Source organism: Lissotriton vulgaris, chromosome 2_1, assembly GCF_964263255.1.
Source record: "Lissotriton vulgaris chromosome 2_1, aLisVul1.2, whole genome shotgun sequence".
Taxonomy (NCBI): domain Eukaryota; kingdom Metazoa; phylum Chordata; class Amphibia; order Caudata; family Salamandridae; genus Lissotriton; species Lissotriton vulgaris.
In genome coordinates, this window is record NC_141687.1 from 255,923,921 (window position 1) to 255,946,393 (window position 22,473).

The window sequence follows — 22,473 nt, forward strand, 5'->3', positions numbered from 1 at the left end:
ATCCCCTCATAAATGTGCCCCAATAACTCACAGTTCACTGAAAGCTAAAGATGGGACTGGCTAAGCTCCAGAGTAGACCACAAACTATAAGGATGAGGTCAAAGAAAGGTTGGAGCAGAGCTCTTCACAGGTACGCCCTAACACATAACATGAGGTAGAAATCGGAGAAAAGGAGAGCTAGCACTTCTACTTCATTGGCTGAAGGTTAGGTTGCTTCAATTGAGTTGTATGTGCAACTAAACAAACCCTGTTACTGAGGCCTACAACCATTTTAGTACAGTTTACTGCTAATTAAGAATACTGGGGATTACCAACCGGACGACAGGGAATGATTCAAGAATATTTTTAAGATCGGATGATGCATGCAGGTGGGCTTGGGCCAGCAAAGGTTCTTTTTTACACACATTGTGGGAATGCCCTTGGATACACACATTTTGGGAGGGGGTGACAACTAGACTTGAAACCGCTATTGGGGTGCCCATTAAGAGCCAGATCATGCTGATGTTGGGCGTGTGGCGAGCTTCCGATCTTATCTCCCATCAGAAGATTTTAGGGAACCTGGAGTTTTTATTAACGAAAAGGGACAATTGGGAGAAAATGGGGGAGTGATGTGAACCCGCAATTGCAGGACTGGAACTGGGAGATGGATTTTTATTGTGTGTGGGAGAAACTAGTGTATGAGGGTCAGGGCTACCCAATAAAGTTCTAGAAAGTGAAGGGGGGTGGTCTGTTGGAGTAAAGGGATAAGGTATCGTGTTATTTTGCGGCGAGCATTAGGTGGGTAGTGGACAGCGGCGTAAACACAGTGACAGTCTTGGACACTTGGAAGTGGCTCGCCTTAACCTGATGCTCTGATGCAAGACTTTGACATTCAACAGAACATGGAGTTATGCGCCACCTGTCACAGTTGGGGGATAAACGCGGGGGAGTGAACCTTGTATCACTGCAATGTTTTTGTGTTGTTGTTTGTGTATACTTTTCTAAAAATCAATAAACATGTTTCAACATTAAAAAAATGATAGATGGAAGACACAATGACAGAGAAGTGTTCTGTTCAAATTTAGCTAAACAAAATTATGAAAAAGGTTTTTTTTATCTTGGGTGTGCAAAACAAATTGCAGTTTGGGTAGGGCCAAATTGCAATTGACTACACCTCTGTAACTTCTGGCCACAGTTGGAAAATTCTTTCACTTGCGAGTCAGTTATGTTACATTAGCAGTCAAAGTAAGTTTCTGGTCATGATCGGGAATACGTCTACTGGCTGCTGTGCTACAATTTAGTGCCAAGGATAGAGCATGTCACTAGTGGTGATGGCGCTCTCAAAGGAAAATTAAGGCATTTAGTCGGCATTTACAGTCCACAGTTCAGCACCATCAAGGTGGTGGTATTGCAGTTGTACTATGTCTCTGGTGATGGGCATAGGCCCTTTGGCACTGAAGCCCTCCACTATTTGTTGTAGTTCAAGTTATGATATGTTCTGTGACGAGGGTTATAGCCCACTTATAAATTGTGAATTCTCAATAAATGATATCTACTAATTCATACACAAAATGTATACACTCCAAACGGCTTGGTTGAAAAATGGCGAAGGGACTCATAATGCAGGCTTTGCCGCATGTTGTAGGAGGAATTTTATCACTAGACTTGGAAGTGGCAAGGGTGGTGGATTTCTGCACAGCCATTTTTAACTCCGGGTCCCTCATGATTGGGTTTCCTTAATGTCCGAATATGCTACAGGCCCTCTGTACATGTACATGTTGAGCTGCTCCGGTATACAGCACTTGCACTGAATTGGTAACAGGTGTGTGTCTATTAACTGGGGTAGGGGCTCGTGTGGCAAGGCATTAAATGATACTAGCGCATGTTACATGCAACAAAGGCCTGAATGCATGTAACCATGGCCTCATTTTATACTCGAGAATGTATAGGCACAAGGTCTGGAAAAAGTGGACTGTTTGCTAGTAATATAATTAATGCTAAGAAATGTCTGTTGGACAGCCATGATTTTAGTTTAGAATGTTTGATGCGGACACCGTTCAAACTAACAAGGCAGAGAAGGAAAAAAGTTCTACTTCTCCAGTACATGCTTTATAACGAGGTTGCAGCAAAAGATGACCATGCAGCAATCCATCTTGGAAGGAAGAAGGAAAGCAGCATTAGCTTTTACATGGGTCTGTAAAGGGGCATTGTTTGCACATCTTAATAGCAAAGCGAGAGCTGAGTAATAGTGAACCATTCTCATTCCACAATACACTATTAGTAATAACGGTATTTAGGGCATTAGTGGAGGGGCAGGGCTTCACACCTGGGCCACTTGCTATGGGGAGATGCTGAATTAGGACTGCTGACCAGAGGACAACATAAGGTAAGCAGGGTAAACTATACATGCTTTAGTATAACAATGCACATTAGACTAATACAGGCATTTAGGTTGGATGGCTGACACCACGATTGATATACTGGGTAGAAAAAAATCTAGCGATGTGAGATCAAATATCTGATGAAATATGATTGGTGCTTTCATAATCTCGGTCAGAATTTGCATATTATCTACTGAGTTTTTGTAATAGGTGTGACAAGTACTGCATCTTAACTATCCATATAATTGCAAAATACCAATCACTGTGCACAAGTATTTATTCGGGGTATATAGGCACTTGGGGTCTACTTTATCATCACCTACAGGAAAGAGATTATCTGACAGGACTGTCTGACTTCTAACGTTCCCCATCTAACAGAGGATAACTCACTAAAGGAGGATCGAGAGACACCTGCCAGGCATCCTTCTGTCTACAAAAGGAGACAATTCCCCCTAGGTCTAAGGAAGATATACCAAGAGTGACCCTGATGGCATCTCTGTGCCAAGTCTAAAGAATGGCTGTCAGATCGCACGTATTGCAATGACATTGTTGAAACATATGCATCTCTTCTCCCACAATAAGTATGCCTTAAAGATAGCTGGCCCAAGCAAAATCTTACCTCATAAATCATGCTTCATGATTGTGATTACTGGTCACCTTGAATGAAACCGGTGATTTAAAAAACATATTTGATTTAAAGTACGGAACACAGGGAACTGCCATCGTTGTTGGCATTGGTGGCCCGATCCCCTGCACAGACAAGATAACTATCAATGTTGATGCATTAACTGGTTCGATGATGTTACATCAACTGGCTGGATCACTGATTGAGTTCTATCTCCTTGGTTCAACAACTGCATTATTGGATTCTAAATACTGTACAGTACAGAGTGTATGTTGTAAGGGACTGCACACTGTATTACACCTTTCTGTTGTATAAAAATACACAAAATAAGCAAATACAATGCACACAATAGATTGGATCTTGCTATTGTATATAATGAAGAATAACAAATGGCATGCCTGCAATGACTTCTCATTGATTTGGGATCTTTTGGAGTGCCAGTAGTAGGTATATGGCCTGAAACGTACATGCACTGCTGCAATCTGTGCATATCTGGTCTTGGGAAAGTAGTCTTATTTGGCACCGCTGCCGATTTACTTATTTGTGCTTAAGTCCAGTCACATGAGCTTTGTTTACATTCTCTCAAGGAAAATCCTGAAAAACCTGAATGAGGCCAATGCAAGTGAAAAATGCCTGATTGTTTATTCCGTGACCGTTAAACGTGTCCGTCTTTGGATAACATGGTTACTTTTAAAAGAGCCACTGTTTAGCTTAGAACAGAAATGCTCTGAAGCACAACACGGGATAAAAGTGCAGGACTCCATTTATGCATGCTTCAGCTGTAATCAAAGTTTGTATGTTGTATACATGATCCTGAGTTTGTTCGTATCAATAGCCTGTCAAAGCCTTCCAAAAAAGTTCAGGTCCCAAAACAGAATCGGGTTTCCTTATAGGCCTTCTCGTTAAGTGCGGCTATTATTTTTTCATTTTAATTTTATTTCAGTTTTATATAGCGCGAACTCGACCTGAAGGTATTGGAGTGCTTTACATGAGCAACAGTTACACAAGGACACATTCATTTTTGGGTAGGCACAGGGAGATTAGCACAGGGACATTAAGTAATTGCCAAGAATCTCAAGATGCCTAGGCTTGAACCTGGTTCCCCAGCTCCAGGGTCGGCAGCTCTGTCCTTAAGGCTACATCCTCTTCCCGGTTGTAAATGGTTACTAGTCAAACTTAATCATTCACACACAGTCCATCTAATTTATCAGTCAACTTAAAACAAGGAAAACAAACAAAAAACATGAGTACCTCAATAAAGTCAGCTCTGGCAGGCATGTATCCAGCCATATCCCTGGAAAGCAGCGAGTCGAAAGCAGGCCGAGGAGGATCGTCAGCAGCTGAAACAAGACATTTGTTGATAGGTTTACATTATCAACAAATTGCATACGAAGCACAGAACTGTATCAGACATTTTTTCTTTCATATTGTAGAAAAGCAAACAACACAAATTCAGTTCCTTGAGGCCCTCCGATGATCAACGCACGTAAGCCACATTCAGCCAAGCAAGCAGGGTGACAGAATACACCTTGAATGCACACTCTCTGAGGCACACTGTTCACTCACTTACCTGTGACTGCATACTTTGCATAATTACAGTGCCTCACGTATTCTGAAGCAACTAACTGCAGCACCACTGGTGAGTGAGTTGTGAGACGAGGGGTGGACTAGACTTTTTTCTCACCTGCTAAGTTCAGAAGATAAGACTTACATAACATCCGTACCCAGACTCAAGTCCCTCATCTTTAGCAGCCCCAGGCCCACTCACCCAAGCAGACACTAGTATAAAGAACAGGTCCGTCCGCAAGCAAAAATACTCACAATAGTCAATTTCCAAACTAAGGTGGACTAAGTCACTAATATACGGAAAAGTCACCAGGTGAGAGTATTAGCACTCCGAACACCTGACTGAAACCCCACTCATCAAAAGTTCCAGGCAGCACATCTGTACTTGCAGAAGAGGCTCAAGGGACCACCATGGAGAGAAAAATCACCTTTCCAAGGTTAATGAAGGGGCAGCCATGCACATTAGCACGCTGTCACAATTTAAGAAAGAAATTGAGGTGTCTTCATTTTTGATTTATTAATAATTCATGAAATTTATATCACACACAGAACCATGAGATTATTTTGAAGAATCTTTACGCAATACAAAATCGGTGCATTTTTTAGGCCTTTTTATAATTGCAAAAGATAGATGCTCCTTAGAACTCGCTATTTAAGCAGATCTAAAATGATGCACCTCGACATACTGAAAAGCTTTGACCTTTCTCCTAAGGCAGGACAAAGTACTGGAGCTCCCACAGATTACAGCCACTCTCATCTGATACAATTTCTAGACCCAAGCAGCTATTCCACCTGTATAACTTTGACATTCATGGCTGATCAAGGGCTCCAAGGTCCAGTAGGTGGGATTACCGGTCACAAAATCATTTCTTTGCACCAGTGCTTAATTTGAGCCAGTGGTTTCAAGTGCTCAACATCAACACTTAATGGTCAACCCCAGCACTTATGACAGTCGGTCACATGTGGCGCTGTTTGAGTAAATACGAGATGAGCACAACAACGGTTGTTTATTAGTTCAATATACATTAAAACAAGTAGTAAATGCGCCCAAGCCCTTCTTATAGCTCTGGGGGTCTGGAATAGTCTGAATTGCCACACCTATAGGAGTATGATGGCTAATAGTTGTGTTGTTACTGGCACTGGTGGGGGTAATAGGTGGTGCAAGTGGCAGTGGTGTCCTGATGAGGGCCCTGGCACTCATACTTTTTACTAATTAAGCACTGCATGTGCATATCCTTTGATGCACAATGCTCACTCCGTCCAGGGCGACTGTCTGAATTTTGCTTTCTTTTTACTCAAAACGTTTCTATATATAGTGCACTGTAGAGCAATGTAAGGTAGCAAGTTAAAACTATATAACGTTTTCTGTGGTTTCTGACAAAGCACGCATATACAAAGGAAGCATTTGTGGTCACAGGACATGGGCACGTAGATATTCAACAGAAAACAGTATGCAGCCCAAATCCTGTTAACACTGCAGAGTTCAAGAGTTAATACAACCAAATTGCCAGAATCTGAAGTGGGTTTTTAATCTGTATCCCAATAGAAATTGCACACTGTCCAGCCAGTTATAGTGCTTTGTTGTTTCACTTCTAGATTCAAACTACACAACTACCTTATCAGACCCATTTGAAATTTCCAACAATATGCAACAATTGAACATTTGAGCACCGATGCACCGAAACATTAATTGCAGTATAACTGCAATAATACAAAAGCGGATGCTGTAAAGAGGATAGAAAGCAATGCCATTTAGCTTTGTTGAAAATAATATTTTGCATATTGCTTTAGAATGACACCTAGAGAAGCACTTGGCAGCCAAAGCAAATAAAAAAAATACAACACCAATACATACAATACAACCTAACACCTACAGTGGGGAACCAATTAGAGCATGTGGGTGAACATATTTTTCTGAGTCAACATTAAAAAAATAATATTAATAAATAAAAAACTATGGACAAGCAGGTATTAACATTCAGTTAGAGGTTGGTGCTGAAATGCAAAGACAGTATGGGTCACCTTGTTAGAGCCGGCTGCTGACAACACGTTCTTAAAACATTTCATTCAAAATGTGCAAACATACAGCCATTAATGACTGAATGTAGACTGTGACTGAATGTAGTACATCACAAGACTAGTCTAGGGTACTATGCTCGGTCCAAAAATATCCAAAGCTCCCTAGGGCCGGAGGACCGGGCGCCAGACGGATCTGAATCATAGCACATTTTACTCCACAAACCAGGAAGTTAGCATACATCACAAACAATATATGTTACATAACCAAAGCAGGAGGATGTTTTGAAGTCCAAAGTATGTAATGAACTTGTGATTGCTACTCAGAAAGTAACTGCAGAGGAAAAAGTCCAGTTATACTTTCTCTGTTGAAACTTTTACATGGGCTAAGAAGTACCTAAAGTAGCTTCAATTTGTGAATATTGCACTTTAAAATTCCTCCCACTCTATTAAGGGTATGACCCTGGATTAGTAGACTGGGGAAATGAAACTAAGAACAACAATGTGGGGCAATAGTAAAGCAGACACGTATATGTTAGGTCAGTGACAACAGCTGGTGGTAAACTCAAATGCGGAGTCTTACTCTGAAAGGGTATAGTAGTATCTGCATGTTTGGCCTCTTCTGCATGCTTCCAATTCAATAACGTTGATGCAAATAAGGGATTGTTGATGAAATGCTTCATGTAGTGTTTCTCGCACTCTTCCTTGGTCTTTGAGCGCATTTGATTCGCTACATCCTGCCTACAGGAAAGAAACAAAGATTTGCTATTGAAATCAAAATTCCGTTGCCGCTTCTTTTGGAATTATTCTTCCCCTAACAGCAGAAAGTCTTCGTGCTCCCCAGTACCACCAACATAACAGCACTGTAGTAATGAGGTAGCTGAACTAGGTGTCCTGTGTATGGCATCATGCTGTTTTCATCCTTCCTATCGAAAACCAAAGGTCTGTGCAGCCCGCTTATAGCTGTAGTGTCGGTCATAGAATATATTAATTGTAAAATTGATTGGTTTTGTAATATTCAAACTGTAAATGTATGGGACTTTTGAGATTGCAATGTGAGATTAGAAAAAACAGAAGTTGCTGATGAATAGTTTTTTTTTTTAAATCAACAACAAAACCATCGGTTGTAGACATTTTTTTTTTTTTTTAAATTACCGACATACATGCGGTAGAAAAGCTCTTATGACATAAAATAAACCAGTTACTTATCTGTAACTTCAATTGTACGGCTTTGGTATCTTTCATATATTACCATACTTGAATTATTCCCTGGGGAATCCCTGGTGACTTTGTATAGCCAATATAAAGTATGAACAGTGATGGCCACAGGCATCAATAATCATGTTTTTAGTAGAACATCCACCTCTTTCAAAAGAACCCAAGCTTCCGCCATTGAGGTGGAAGTACTAAGCTCTCCTATTCCTTATGGAAGCCCCCTAGGGGTACGATGTATTTAGGTATTTTAAAGAGTTTTATTTAGCACAAACTAGACCCGAAGGTAGCGGAGCGCTTTACATGAGCACCAGTTGCGTTACAGATGGGCACATTATTTTTTTTTAGGCACATGGAGATTAAGTGATTAGCCCAGAATCACAGGGTGGCTGGCGCCCCTGCCCAGACTCAAACCCGGTTCCCCGCCCAGACTCAAACCCAGTTCCCCAGCTTTGAGGTCGACCGCCCTATCCGTTACAACATATCCTCTCCCCAAGGATTTCATAGCACAAAGTGTGAGCAGAGTACATAATTCCTCTGACTGGGGAGGTGGGAGAGTCGCATATGAATATATGAAAGCACCAATGCCAGAGAACTGAAGCTGCAGGTGAATAACTAACTCCTTCAACATTGGATGTTTCATTTATGCACATGCTTAAATAAGAACAGTAAGCAGTAAAAAGGAGGACGCATGCTGATCTTTAGTAAAACAGGTTTGCAGAGGACTGCCTGCCCCACTGCCGAGTTAGCTGCTCCATTCCTATCTAGGCAGTACTGCATTGTGAACGTGTGCCTACTCTTCCATGGCAGACATCTGGTGAGGCTGATCCTGATGGAACGTGCCCTCACTACTCCCTGAAACAGGCATTTGGCCTTGCTGTGGCAAAAGGTGATGCAGGCAGGCAGCCAACATGCTATGCAACCTCTTCATAGATAGCTGAAGCATACAAACTGCTGGTTACAAGACCATTGGTCTTTTGTCTTGTCAACTTAATGCACCTGGGCACATGCAGCAAGTGCAACAACCTCGCTGATGATGTTAATGGATTCTAGAAAAAGTAGTGTGTGAATGACAGACTCATTTAAATGAAAGTCGGTAGGGACTTTAGGCATGAATTTGGGGTTGATGCACAAAATGACTGTCCACTGCAAAAGGGAGAGAGGGTTATTTTAAAGTAAATACTTGCGACTCTCCTACTTGCAATGTAAGTGCCAGGAGAACTACAGTCTTCCAAGACATGAATTTGAGATGCGCTCAATAAATTAGGACAAAGAAAGGCAGCACAACCTGGCTCAACCGAGTGGGACTGGAGGGTGCTGTACCGGAGGAAATGCTCTGAAAAGTCTCTTCATAAACTGCTTTATTGTATTGTATTGTATTGGGAACTTATATAGCGCTCGGCTGCCCCAGCAAAGGGGCGTCCCGGCGCTGCGAGCTAAACTAAAAACAGAAGGGGAATACCAGAAGAGAAAAGATACAGTTACTGAAAAAGATGGGTTTTGATGGCTTTTCTAAAAGCCAACAGATCCTGAATGCCACGAATATTTTCCGGAAGGCTGTTCCAGAGCTTGGCAGCGAGCAAGCTGAAGGAACGACCGCCCATTCTGGCTAGATTGGTACGGGGAATGACCACCAGATGTTGTCCTGCCGAGCGCAGTCGCCTCCCAGGGATATACTTCGTCAGGAGGGGGCACAGCATCGGGGGGGAGGCGGTTTTAAGGATTTTGAAGGCGAGACAAAGTGCCTAAAACTGAATCCTTTTTCCCACCGGGAGCCAGTGCAGTTTTTTCCGAACTCCCGCCACCGAAGAGTGGCGGGGAAGACCTACCAACGCTCTGGCGGCAGCATTCTGCACTCTCTGAAGTCTAACAACTTCCGCCTGATTAGCGCCCAGTAAAAGGGAGCTGGCATAATCCAGCCTAGAGAGGATAATAGCTTGGACAATAACCTGGCGGGTGTGACAGTTGAAGAACTTCAGCGTAGGTCTTAGGTTGCGCAGGATGCCAAAGCAGATAGATGCAACTTTTTTTGTATGATGAGTAAATTTCAATGCAGAGTCGACCCAGACTCCCAGATTTTTTACACAGTCCTTAGGCTTAGGCGGTTGGCCTAGACTGTCAGGCCACCAGTTACCGCCCCAGGCTGCGGTGTTTTTTCCCAAGAGCAGTATTTCCGTTTTCCCAGCATTGAGCTGGAGGAAATTCGCCGTCATCCAGTTGGTGAGGTCAGTAAGGGTCTGCTTGAAATGATGGGCCTCCAGACCGTTGGTACCATTGAGAGCCACCACCAACTGGGTGTCGTCTGCGTACGATACTAACGTCAGACCACTCTGTTTGGCCACTTCTGCCAGTGGTCGGACGTAAACATTGAACAGGGTGGGGCTCAGAGATGACCCCTGAGGCACCCCCTGTCCAATGTTGTGCTCTTCTGAGATGTAAGGGGGGGTAGACACTTTAAAGGATCTGTTGGCAAGGAAGTCTTTAAACCATCCCAGGGCCATACCTATGATTCCAGCTTCCTCCAATCTCATTAAGAGGACCTCGTGTGACACCGTATCGAAGGCAGCACTGAGATCCAACAGGATCAGTGCTGCCGTTCCGCCGGTGTCAAGAATGGTACGGAGGTCCTCTGTAACACTAAGCAAGGCTGTCTCGGTGCTGTGACCTGCTCTAAACCCGTGTTGGGAGTCATCCAGAATGTTATTGGTTAGGAGGAAGTTGGTGAGGATGGTGTTGACATGTGCTTCCATGATTTTAGCTGGCCAAGGAAGAAGGGAGATGGGTCGAAAATGTTCAGGAAGGGTAGGATCCAGAGTGGGCTTTTTCAAAATCGGAGATACCCATGCCTGCTTCCATTTAGAAGGAATTTTGGCCATAGAAAGAGACTGATTGATAATATTTCGTATTGGTTCCGTGATAAGCTCATTGGCTACACAGAAGGTCTCAGGTTTTAAAAGGTCGGCCGGGGAGCCAGATTTTATTTTTTTACAGATTTTATCAAAACTCACACGTTCTAGTGCGGGAAGGGAGTACAGACAAGGTCTGCTAGGGTCTAACGTAACGGAAGGCTGAGGGGAATGGGGGGAAGGACTCGTAAATTTTCTTTATTTTGTCCGTAAAAAAATTGGCCATGTTGTTACATAGGTCTGGAGGTGACAGCAGAAATTGTGGTTTTCTTTGCAGTAAGATCTTTTACAATTTTGAAAACAGTTTTAGATACATTAGTGCTATTATTGATTTCAGTGGCGTAATAAGCCGCCCTCGTTCTACAGACCTGGCGATGATAAGTTTTCTGCAATTGAGCATAGGCATGCTTGAGGTTGGCATCGTAGTTTTTTCTCCATCCTCTTTCCGCCTTTTTACATTCCTTTTTCAGCGTGGCTAGGTCTAAATTATACCAGGGGTTAGCCCCATAGGCACGGGCTTTAACCCACTTAGCTGGGACCAAGGAGTCCAAAGCTTGAATTATCCATTGGCAAAACTGATCGTATCCTAGGTCACTGTCGTCACTCAGAGGAGGAGGATTAATCTTTAAGAGCTCATAAAGCTCCTCCAGGCGGAGTTTTCTCCACGGACGCTTCTGGACTTGAGGGGTGCGTGCCAATGCAGGGGCGGATTTACAAGGGACTGTCATGATCACCAAATGGTGATCAGTCCACACCATAGGGATAGGTGCATCGACGATCCCATTCTCAATGTTAGAGAAGATGGGATCAAGGAGGTGTCCTGCTCTATGGGTGGGGCCACTCACGAGTTGATTAAGCTGGAAAGCGGAAAGATCCGCCAAGAAGGTGGAAATTTTAGGTTCAGTGTCCCGGTCGAAATGTAGGTTAAGGTCGCCTATGATCGTAAAATTGGAAGATTTAGTGATGTTAGTGCCCAGGTGATGTTGGAGCGAGTTGGTGAAAGGAGTATCCGCGCCAGGGGGTCTATAAATCAAGAGGCCAGTAACGCAAAATTGAGGGTTGGCTTTAATGGAGAACCTAGCACTTTCGCTGCCCCTAATGTCAGCTTTGGTTAATTGACAGGCGAGGTGCGCTTTAGCTATAAGTGCAAGTCCGCCCCCTCTAGAATTTCTGTTAACGGTATATGTAGTGAACCCAATAGGGGTGGCCAGGTTGATGACCGAGTCCATGTCATTATGGAGCCATGTCTCGGTCATGAACAAGGCGTCAAGGGAATAATCCGCTAGAAGGTCATGTATGTCAAGATGATGTTTCTGCATCGATCTGACATGGAGGTGACCCATCCTAAGGGTAGTATATGTGGATTGAGGTGGTTTTAGGTTTGATTTAGTAAATATACATAACTTGGAAGGGTGGGGCAATGGGTGCAAGATGTGAGCAGGGTTCCGCCTGATACAGGTGCACGTCTGATGTTGTAGATTCCATAACTCTTGCTTAGAGTAGCGCATCTTACCTTGCAGATTTGCAGCCCCAGATTAGCAGGGGGTCTGGCGCCTGGCGCGGACGGGCTTACTCTGGCCAGACTCCGGCGCTAGGGACGGTGCTCCCGCAAACGCGACCGCTAGCGCGGGAGACTGCTGTTTCCTTTTATGGGGACACTAGAGCGCTCCCACCGCTCTTGCCCTCACAAAGATGGCCGCCGTGAAAGTAACTTCCTAGCCCTTAAAAAGCCCCAAAACGGCCGATAGAGCCGTGCAAATGCGGCGAAAATGAGTGCGGGTAGGCTGAGAGAATGCTGTCTGCAACACAGTATGAAAAAATGCAATTTTTAAAATCACAGTAAAAACGAGCAAAGTGACTCGTAAATAGCACACAACACACTAGTACACATCAGTGCATTGCAGGTCGCGTTTTTAGAATGCTACTCGCCAAGGATCTCGCGAGCACGGTCAAAGGGCTCCTTTTATGGGGACACTAGAGCGCTCCCACCGCTCTTGCCCTCACAAAGATGGCCGCCGTGAAAGTAACTTCCTAGCCCTTAAAAAGCCCCAAAACGGCCGATAGAGCCTTGCAAATGCGGCGAAAATGAGTGCAGGTAGGCTGAGAGAATGCTGTCTGCAACACAGTATGAAAAAATGCAATTTTTAAAATCACAGTAAAAACGAGCAAAGTGACTCGTAAATAGCACACAACACACTAGTACACATCAGTGCATTGCAGGTCGCGTTTTTAGAATGCTACTCGCCAAGGATATCCAAGAAAGAGTGGATGAAGAGTGTTCTGTTCTTCTAAACCTTGATATTGCTGCCAGATGAACTATTTAAGACCCCACTTAGTCCTAAACCCTTGAATAATTCCAGTTGCATGTGCGGAACCCAGAACAACATTAAATAGTTCATTTTCATTAAAACAACAAAGAATGTCTGTGTCCATGAATCTTTTGAATAAATCAGTTCCATATAAGCATAAAAAGGTCTGTTTCATGAATGCTCATCAGACCCCTTTCAGAATGTAATCATAGAATTATTTTGCAGCATCTTTCAATAGAAAACTACGAAATACAGAACAATAATGTAAAAATACAGCCTGTAGGCTTACATTACAAAGACACAGAAAAAAGGAGACTTTAACTTTAAGAACTTGGGAGGCACCCCGATCCAGAATGCCTTGTATTGACAGAGGTCCCTCTCATCCAGTTATTTTTTCCAGTTCAGGAACACTGCTGAGGTGCTTAACTTTAAATCATACATTTTTTCTTCATAGAAAAAAACTTTATTTACGTCACTCAACGTCGTTTAACCTCTTCTGTCGTATGGCTATTTTGTCCTTTGTATTCAAGCTAGATTTTCCCTCTTCTCAGCGTGCCCCTCATGTGGGAGAAAGAAAACTGTTATAGGGCACACAAAGTGTATGTTTATCTCTTTCAGACTCTTTCTTAAACTGGGACACCTGTAAGGAGAGGTCTAAAACACCACCAAAACACAAAGCCAGGGAATGCATTTGGACATGAGGGCAGAAGAGGAGAAAACAAAGAGCCCAGAGAGCTGTTTCTGGGCCACTCTCATCTAGTGGTAAGAACCATGACAGAGTTAGAGTTAGATCAGAGCAGAAAAATCAAACATTAATCTTGTTGTCATCGGAAAATGGCCCTGCAATCACTGATAACGCAGAAATTGGCAACAAGATCATTGGCACCGGCTTCCTCACCGTCAAAAGAAGGATCGACAGCCTCACATCAATGGCATTTAGGTCACTTGACATTGAAGCATTGAGGGCATCATATCTCGACATTGAGAATGCACAAGTTGCCAACACACTATCATCATCAAAGACACATCACACGCAATCAGCTGCATTGCAAACCATTGACCACATCACCGTCAAATGCAAAAGATGCCAAATGTCTATTTCACTTTCATAAGTGTCAAATCTCCTTATCTCCTACAATACAATCAGTATACTCAACATCCTCATAGGCTGAAGGATCCTTGCGAGTGAATGACCATGTTCAATCCAAAAAGAGGTACAGGGACAATCAACATTAACTCCTCCATCTTGCTTCAGTCAAGCATACTCAGCAGACCCAGCTATATGGTCAAATCCGTCTATAACCCGGATAATACCATTTGGGGATATTGTACAGACTTCTTTGACACCTCTAAATCTTTCACCAATATAAAGATACTGAAGATGCAGAACCAGGACTACAAATACAGAACCTTTTCTTCTGCATCTTACACAGAAACACTTCCATTTGGCATTACATGTTTTTGTCGTTGCTGTCACTCCTGCTTCCCCCAGGGTATTCCTTTAGTCTGTTGGCAGGACCAAATGAGGAACTCTAGGTAGTCTGGTACCATGCAATCAGACTAGAGGTCGTGATGGAGTTTCTCTCTGTTGTGCCTAGAGAGGAGCCTGTGGTATCTTTTAATCGTTTCACCAGAAATGCAGATAGTCACAGGATTTTGGTGCACCAGTACTGGAGTGGTCACGACTAAACAATAAGAATAAGGGTACAGTGATCCACCTTCACCTTTCTTATTACCTTCGGGATCAGGGGAAATGAGTTTGCAAATGCAAGGCATTGGGCCATTTGATAAAAAAAGGCAATGTTCTTTCTTCTCGATTGTCAAAACCAGCTGGTGTGGTACCGGCATTTCCTGTTGTTCAGAGTTGCGACTAAGTTTAGAGTGGAAAATATAGTCCGCGCGATCCAGGTGGAGTTCCAACTTGCAGCAATCGGATAGTGTTAAGCTAAGTGCACCAGTCTGATTGTTCAGTTATCCTGGCAGGTGAGGTCATAACCACTTGATGCGAGAGGGCCCAGTCTCATAACAGCATTGTCACTTCCGATAGTGGCTGGGATCTTGTTCCGCCTGTTATGGTCTCCTTCCTCAGCTTGTTGATGTATAACATTAATGTGGTGTTGTCTGTCCTAAGGAGTACCACCTGACCTGCCAGTGTCAGGCAGAACAATTGTAGGCCCAGCAGTATGGCAAAGAGCACCAGCATATTGGTATGTTGCCTCTTTTCTGCATCCAGCTATAAGCCCCTGGTTGAGAGCTCCTGCATGTGCGCTCCCCCAGACCTCCATGGAAAAATCCATTATTAGCTCCACTCTGTAATCTGAAGTATGAAATGGGAGTCAGAGGTGTTGAAATTCGCAGGAAACCGCCGTCAGAGCAGCACATACTTCAGTCATCCTGTGACATGGATCACTCAGTCCCACAAGACACCCCATTGCTTCCATTGGTTGTCCCATTCTTGTTAGGCAGGTCTTATCTGGACTGTGCAAAAAGGTATAAGGCCAATGCAAAGATTTGTATTGCCTGACTGTTTGATGGAGAAGGTCTGTGACATGGGTTGACTCTTCCTCACTCTGTCTGCAAAGGGAAACGCCTTTTCTACTGTGTGTGTCCAGTATTGCCCCAAAAAACTGCAGTAGCGGCTGAGGTTCTGAGGAAGAATTCATTGTTGTTTAGTGTTTGCCCTAACCTGTGGAACAGGCTGATACAGGCGGGCACAGAAAACGTTGCCCCTTCCCTAGATGAAACCTTGGTAAGCCACTCATTCAGGTGGCCTGTGAGAGTGTTTGAGAGGTGCTTCCGTCCTTAATGAAGAGCTGCTATACCCTGGTCTCCGATTCCTGTTGGATGCATAGACCCGGTCATATCTGGGCTGTCGTGCACTGGTTGAAGCCTCCTCCATAGTCCTGGGATCTATTTGTGTGATGCAAAGTAGACAAACCAGGATGGTAGTACTGGAGGGCTCAAAGAGTCTTTGCTGTATCTTGGTCTGTTTTTATGTTTTTAGGGCATCATCTATGGATGGCTCAAACAGGGTGAGTCCATTGAATTAATGGCAAATGAAGTATCCTTTCTTGGACTTTCAGACGGCAAGTGGTTGATGTCAGCCAGCTCAGCCTTCTTAAAATAGCTGCTCCTGCCAGCTTGCAGGAGCTCGGTTTGAAAACATTCATTGCAACATCTATCATGGCTGCTGAGGCTGTTGCTCCCTCGGATGATAGCCTTAGCAGCCTCCCATTTTCTCTTCCGGAATGAAGTTGACCAGTGGCAAAATGTCATGCCACATCTGGCAATCATAATGGCCTAATATCACCAAGACATCTGCAGCCTTGATTGACGTGTTGCAACTGAACCAACTCTGTGGCTCAAATTGTCTCTCTGCATGCTTGATCTGCGGTGTGCTGCAAACATATTATTATTATTACTAGGAGATGACTCTGGGTTCAGAGGGCTGCAAGGCAGGCAATGACCATATCTGGGGGCCTATTCTTCTTCTCTAAATGGGGTACTACAGCTGAGACCGTAGCTGGTATCCTAATTAACTTTGGCATTCCGACCATCAAAATCCCAAACGAATGTGGATCTTGAAGCTTTGAGTGGCTGTTCCTTGAAAACATGAAGGGAGCGCTACTGCTCCATGGATACAGTTGGATAATTGGGATTTCTTAGCAACCCTCTCAATTAGAGCACGAAAACAGGCTATGTCGTCTGGAGGGGACTCAGGCTGAGCAGGTCACTTGTAACCCTCTTTGGGTATGATATACTCATCCTATTTCTCACTTCAGCCGTCACCTCCCGGCAGAATTTCACCCAATGTGTTTAGGGGTTGGAGGCTGTGTGACAGCTCTGGGAGGTTTGTACAAAGGAAGTGAAGAAGGCGGAGGAGGTGAAGACGCTGCGGGTGGCTAAGTCAGAGTGGGTTTAGGTTGTCCCACAAGCTTTTGTAGAACAGTCTTTGGACAGTGTCCAACGTCTGCTGCAGAGTGGACAAGAACACAATTAGCACCAGCATGACCTCCGGTTCTTTATAATAGTGATGAGGTGTATGAGACATTGATGCGCATGGATGAAGATGCTTATGGTAGCTATTTGCATTAATGGATAATATTTATGATCTATGTACAGGAGACTGTATTTCACTATATTTACAGCATTGACAAGGGCTTGACAATGCACGCTCACTGTACTGTACTGCAATTGATCAATTCAAATCTGAATAATAAGAAAAAGATGATGATTATGAATGAGGAAGGTTATCTGCTCCGAAACGTGGCTGATAGTCATGCTCCTGGTAGACCACCTACTCATCCAAGGGCTGTTCCTCAAACTCTGGTATGTAACACATCAAGCTGTGTTGGACTGCAGGCTGCCTACGACACATCTTGATCGCGGAGGATTGCCTCAGTATCCTTACTGGACTCGTTGTCAATCAAGTGTGATGTGCTGTCATCAACATTGATGAGAGAAGAATAGACACCTTCGGCCATCATTATCATGGTCTTCTTACTGTAGGACTAGGGTCTCATAGGTGACAATAGAGTTGTCTTTGATGAAGGTGGCTTTTTTCTCATCATCTTGACAGTGATGACAGTACCCCCACGGTTGAGAATGGCACCTTAGGGAGGATATCCAAAGAGTTGGATTTCCACACAGTTTTCTGCGCATGATGGTGTTCATCCTTCCTGAACCATTTTCTTGAGAACATTCTGGTTTCCTCCTGTAAGGAGAGGGCTGCAGGTGCTTTAGGGTGAAAGTCCAGCTCTAGAAACTCTGTTTGTTTTTTGGTGCTGCCTTCATGGAAGTGTTTGGTGTGGTTCTTTTCATGTAGTCATGCCAATGAGTGGGCATTTCCCTTAGGAAGAGACAATTTGTTTTTCTCAAGTACGTAAAGTGCCAATTTTCTCTCTTTATCCTTCAAAGTCTTAGAAAGCCTGGCAAATGTCACAGCGTGAAGTCTTCCTCGATGGATTGAGGTAAAAAAGACATTGTTCATGTGGATCATCCATATAATTCTCTCTATCTACAGATAGAGCAAGGTTTGAAAATACATTTCCACTCTGTCACTCAAGATGTTAGTTGGTAACAGAGGTCTCCCTGGTCCAGAAAGTTATCCTAAAAAACATCTTACAATACTCTGAAAGCTGAAGACAGGGCTGACTGAATTCAAGGGTAGTCCAGGAAAGTAACATGATTATGTTACTGAGATGTTAGAGCAGAGCTCTCTTCGGGCACTCTCTTAAATGGCATGCAGTGGAAATATGAGCTATTGTAGCCTCTAGGGGGGAGAAGGAGAGCTCTGCACTTCTACCTGAATGGCTGAAATTGATGTTGTTTTGAATAAGGTAGATGTGATACTAAACAAACATGGTTAATGGGGCCTATGCGCATTTTTATCACCATTTACTGCTATTTAATGTTACCGGGGATTCCCTACCTGACGACAGGCAATGATTCAGGAATGCAAATAAATCAAAGATGCAGTGCTGGAGAACAATAAACTCAAACTGCAATAATGGATTCGGCATTGACTAAAATAGCAAGATATAGTAGGAAATCAGCTTTTAGGAACAGTAACAATGTATATCTTTGCCACAAAATTCACACCAGAAATCCAGATATAAAGAATTACACCTTCTACTGAAAATCAGAGACTTGCTTCCCTAAAGGAGAACATATTTACTAAGAAGTATAAAATAAAACATTCAAAATAAACTTGTACCATTAAAAGGGAAACAAGGACTATATTGCAAGAGGTGCATGAGCTGTACTGTGAAATAGATAATACTTGGTAACCTCACCAGTTTCCAAAGCCACAATCCATCACTGCCTCTAAGAGGGACATTTCCTCCTGTGCAGACCAGCTGGGATCAAGAACAGGAAAGTCTGAGGTCTGCCAAAAAACAACAAGTACTTTTCAATGAACATTTCATGTTACCGTACATAATAAATTATACATCAATTAAATCAAGAAAAGGGGAAAATCAGCAATGGCTCTTTACCATTATTTCATAGCTATGGTCACTTTGATGCTTTTTGTACTCAAACCCTCGGGTGAAGCACTGAAAGAAAAACAGAAAGTTATTCAAGCAAATTGCCTCCTTGACCTCACTGGCATAAACTGGGTGTTTTCTTTCCTAAGGATGTACTATTTCTTAAGTAAATTTCCCCTTTCTTATCATTGTTTCCAATGGTACGTTTGACAGCAGGACCATAAAAAGACTATACCAAAGAAACCCCATAATAATGAACCCAACAAGCACTGGCAAAGACAATAGGTCTCACCTTCTAAACTATTGCCTCTGGCTTTTCCTTTTATTCACGTGGAGTGGAACTTTTGGTGTGCTGTGCAATTATGTGGTGTGGAATTAAGTGGTGAGGGGTGGAACTGTGTGGGGAAGAATTGTGTGGCATTGTGAGAAATTATGTGGAGTGTAATTATGGTACATGAGTGCAGTGGAATTATGTTTCGTGCAATTATGTTGTATGAAGTGGAGTGAAAAGATGTGCACTGTAATTATGTGGCATGCGGTGGAATTATGTTGAGTGACATTGTGGTGTGAAGTAGCATGGACTGGAATTATGTGTTGTGGGGTTGCATTACGTTTTGTAGGGTTGAATGGGTAGGATGGGATTATGTGTTATGTAGTTGAATTATGATAGTGTGGGGTGAAGTTATATGGTGTAGATTTGTGTGGCATTGAATGGAGTTATGTAGCATGGAGCGGAGTTCAATTTTATGCAGTGTAATTATGTGTTGTGTATTGCATTTATGCGGATAGAAATTATGCAGCTTGGTGCGGAGTAGATTTTTGTGGAGTTGAATTATGGTGTATGAGGGGAGTGGAATAATGTGATATGGAGAGGATGTATTTCGGTGTGGAGTTGAAACGTGTAGTATAAATATGTGGCATGGTGTGGAGTGAAATTGCGTGGAGCATAATTATGTGGCATAGTGTGGAGTTACATTTTGTGGAGTAGAATGTGTTTTAGACCTGAGTAGATATACATAGAGTGGAATTATATGGCATGGAATTTAGTTATGTGTAGTGAAATTGTTTTGCATATAGTGGAGTTATCTTGAGTTGAATTGTGTTACGTGGAGTGGAATGATGTGGACTGGAATTATGTTGCGTGGGGTGGTATTATGTGGCAAGGAGAGGAATGAATGTTGAGTGAAATTGTATGGAGTTGAATTGTATGGTGGGGAATTGTGAGATGTTGAAATGTGTTGTGTGGAGTGGAATTATGTGGAATGTAATTAGGTGGCATGTAGTGGGGTTAAATTATGTGGAGTGACATGGAGAGGAATTATGTGGTGTGGACACGGACAAGGTGGTGGTTGGGAGAAGTGAGGGATGGAGAAGAAGGGGGTGGATTCAAATGCAAGCTTCCCACTGCAAAAAAAAAATAAAGGAACCAATGCCTCTGCCCCCCACACCTTTGCTGTACCCCTTCATATGCTGCCCCTCCTACTGCGCTCCATCCCTTCCGCACCAGCATTGCAGACTCCAAGTCCCCCAAGCTGGTCTCCTTCGATCTAGGTCACACTTACAGGTGTGAGTAGAGACAGGCCCTGAGAGAATAGGGCGAAGCAGAGATGCCCTATGCATCACACTTGTCACTTATGTAACTTCACCACCCCGTACTATCTCCAGAGAGATTGGTAGTCAAAACTATTGTTTGAACAGAGACTGACGACTACAAATACTTCCTGGATGTGGCAGTCGCGCATGATGTCTAGCTATTGAAAACTAGTAGCATTGGGAAAGGTCAGTGTTAGACCTGGCATCATTGGAGTGGGTCTCCCTCCCTTCCCCTTTTACTCTTCCGGTCTTGTATGTTGGCTGGATGTAGATGTTCTGGGCACCGTGCCACTGCTAATCAGTGCCACAGCGCGAATGCTCCCTGTATATAAATGACTGTGTGAACAACGATAACTCTAATGCTTACATCTGTGTAGGCTGTTTGTTAAGGATTACTTTCTATCACCCTATCCGGCCCTAGAAACCAGATAGAAACTTCGAGTTTGATATGTTTATGCTCAGGTCAGTGTGGGCCGCTTTTTAGTAAGGACCGTTTAGATGTCACATGTTGTGAAATGCCTTTCATGAAAATGCGGTTGTTTCTTGCTTAACCCCTTAAGTGCTGCCGTCGGCCAACGGTCGTCGCGAGCACTACCTTGCCATTGCTGCTATTTTCTATTTATTTCTATTTAAAAATATTTATAGAGCGCACGTACACCAGCGGTTTCATGGCGACAGGCCAGCATTCGTTCTTCGAACGTTCAGCACTGGGCGTTGAACGTTCGCCGCTCCTATGAGGTTAAAGAGTTACTGCAGGCTGTTGCGAGTATTGGCAGTCTGGTTTTGGAGCAGCAGGGCCAGCCTGGTCAGACCTAGCTGGAGAGAGAGATCGGTATTCCGAGCGCGGAGGTGGGTGACTCTGATCTGAGCAGGGCCGGTGTCTGGCAAGGAGAATGATGGCCAAACCTCCCACTGGGTGTCTGATAGCAGACCCCCTCATTCTGAAAGGGCAGGATGTTGCATCGTAAACCAAGTGCTCCCCGACCCCACCGAACTGGTTCTGACCGGAGTCAGCGATTTGAAACCTTAGAGAACAAAGACCTTTTAGGTATAAAATGCTGCGCTGGAACTTTGGCCAAGTGTGCTCCTTCTGGATGTCAAGACTAAACTTGGTCCGAGTGAACAGAGGAAAGGACTTTGTAACTCATCAAGATTGCCGAAGAAACTACCCGAGGGCCTAAATCGAGAGCGCGTCCTGCAGAAGTCTCAGGGACATTAGACTTAACCCAGTCAGCCATTGGAATTCCTGTGCAAGTTCTGCTTGCAGGTGAGTCTTCGGTCAAGTAATCAGGAGCCTCTAGTTCTACTGTGAGGACCGCGGACTGCGCACCTATGAACCTTTGCTAAACCTGTGCGGGCCGCTGCAGCTAAGAGAAAGTGCCGCCGCTGAGAGCCCGCCTGAATCGGAATTGAGACTTTCTAAACGTTTGCTGAACCTGAGCAGGCCGCTGCAGCTAAGAGAGAGCTGCTGCTGCTGAGCACCCGCCTGACTCGTAACTTTTGAACCTTTTTGCTAAACCTGTGTGGGCCACTGCAGCTAAGAAGAGAGCTGCCGCCGCTGAGAGCCCGCCTTAATCTGTATCTTCAAACCTTCCGCTGGATCCGCGTGGGCCGCTGCAGCTGAGAGAGAGCTGCCACCGCTGAGCGTCCACCGTGGGGCCCGCCTGGTCGAGACCATCCTTTGTCGAGTGGGCCGCCGCAGCCAAGAGAGAGCTGTAGCCGCTGAGTTCCCACACCCTTTGCTACTGTGCATCATTGTGATTTGTCATGTGTGCCGCCGGAGTCAAGAGAGAGCTGTAGCCGAGTGCCCACACCCTTTGCTACTTTGCATCCTCGTAATTTACCCCGTGGGCCGCCGCAGCTAAGAAGGAGCTGTGGCCGCTGAGCACCCGCACCATT

General features: G+C 44.0%; 1 protein-coding gene across 2 annotated transcripts in view; it reads right to left on the bottom strand.

Moving 5' to 3' along the window:
- Positions 1-22,473, bottom strand: part of TADA2A (transcriptional adaptor 2A) — a 279,922-nt gene that overhangs the window by 227,660 nt on the left and 29,789 nt on the right. For both annotated transcript variants that reach the window (XM_086954889.1, XM_086954888.1), the window contains exons 3-6: positions 18,991-19,050; positions 18,790-18,881; positions 7,151-7,308; positions 4,237-4,325 (exon numbers count right to left, since the gene is read on the bottom strand). In XM_086954889.1, the coding sequence (XP_086811015.1) occupies positions 4,237-4,325; positions 7,151-7,308; positions 18,790-18,881; positions 18,991-19,050 (399 nt within the window). The remainder of the gene's footprint in view (positions 1-4,236; positions 4,326-7,150; positions 7,309-18,789; positions 18,882-18,990; positions 19,051-22,473) is intronic.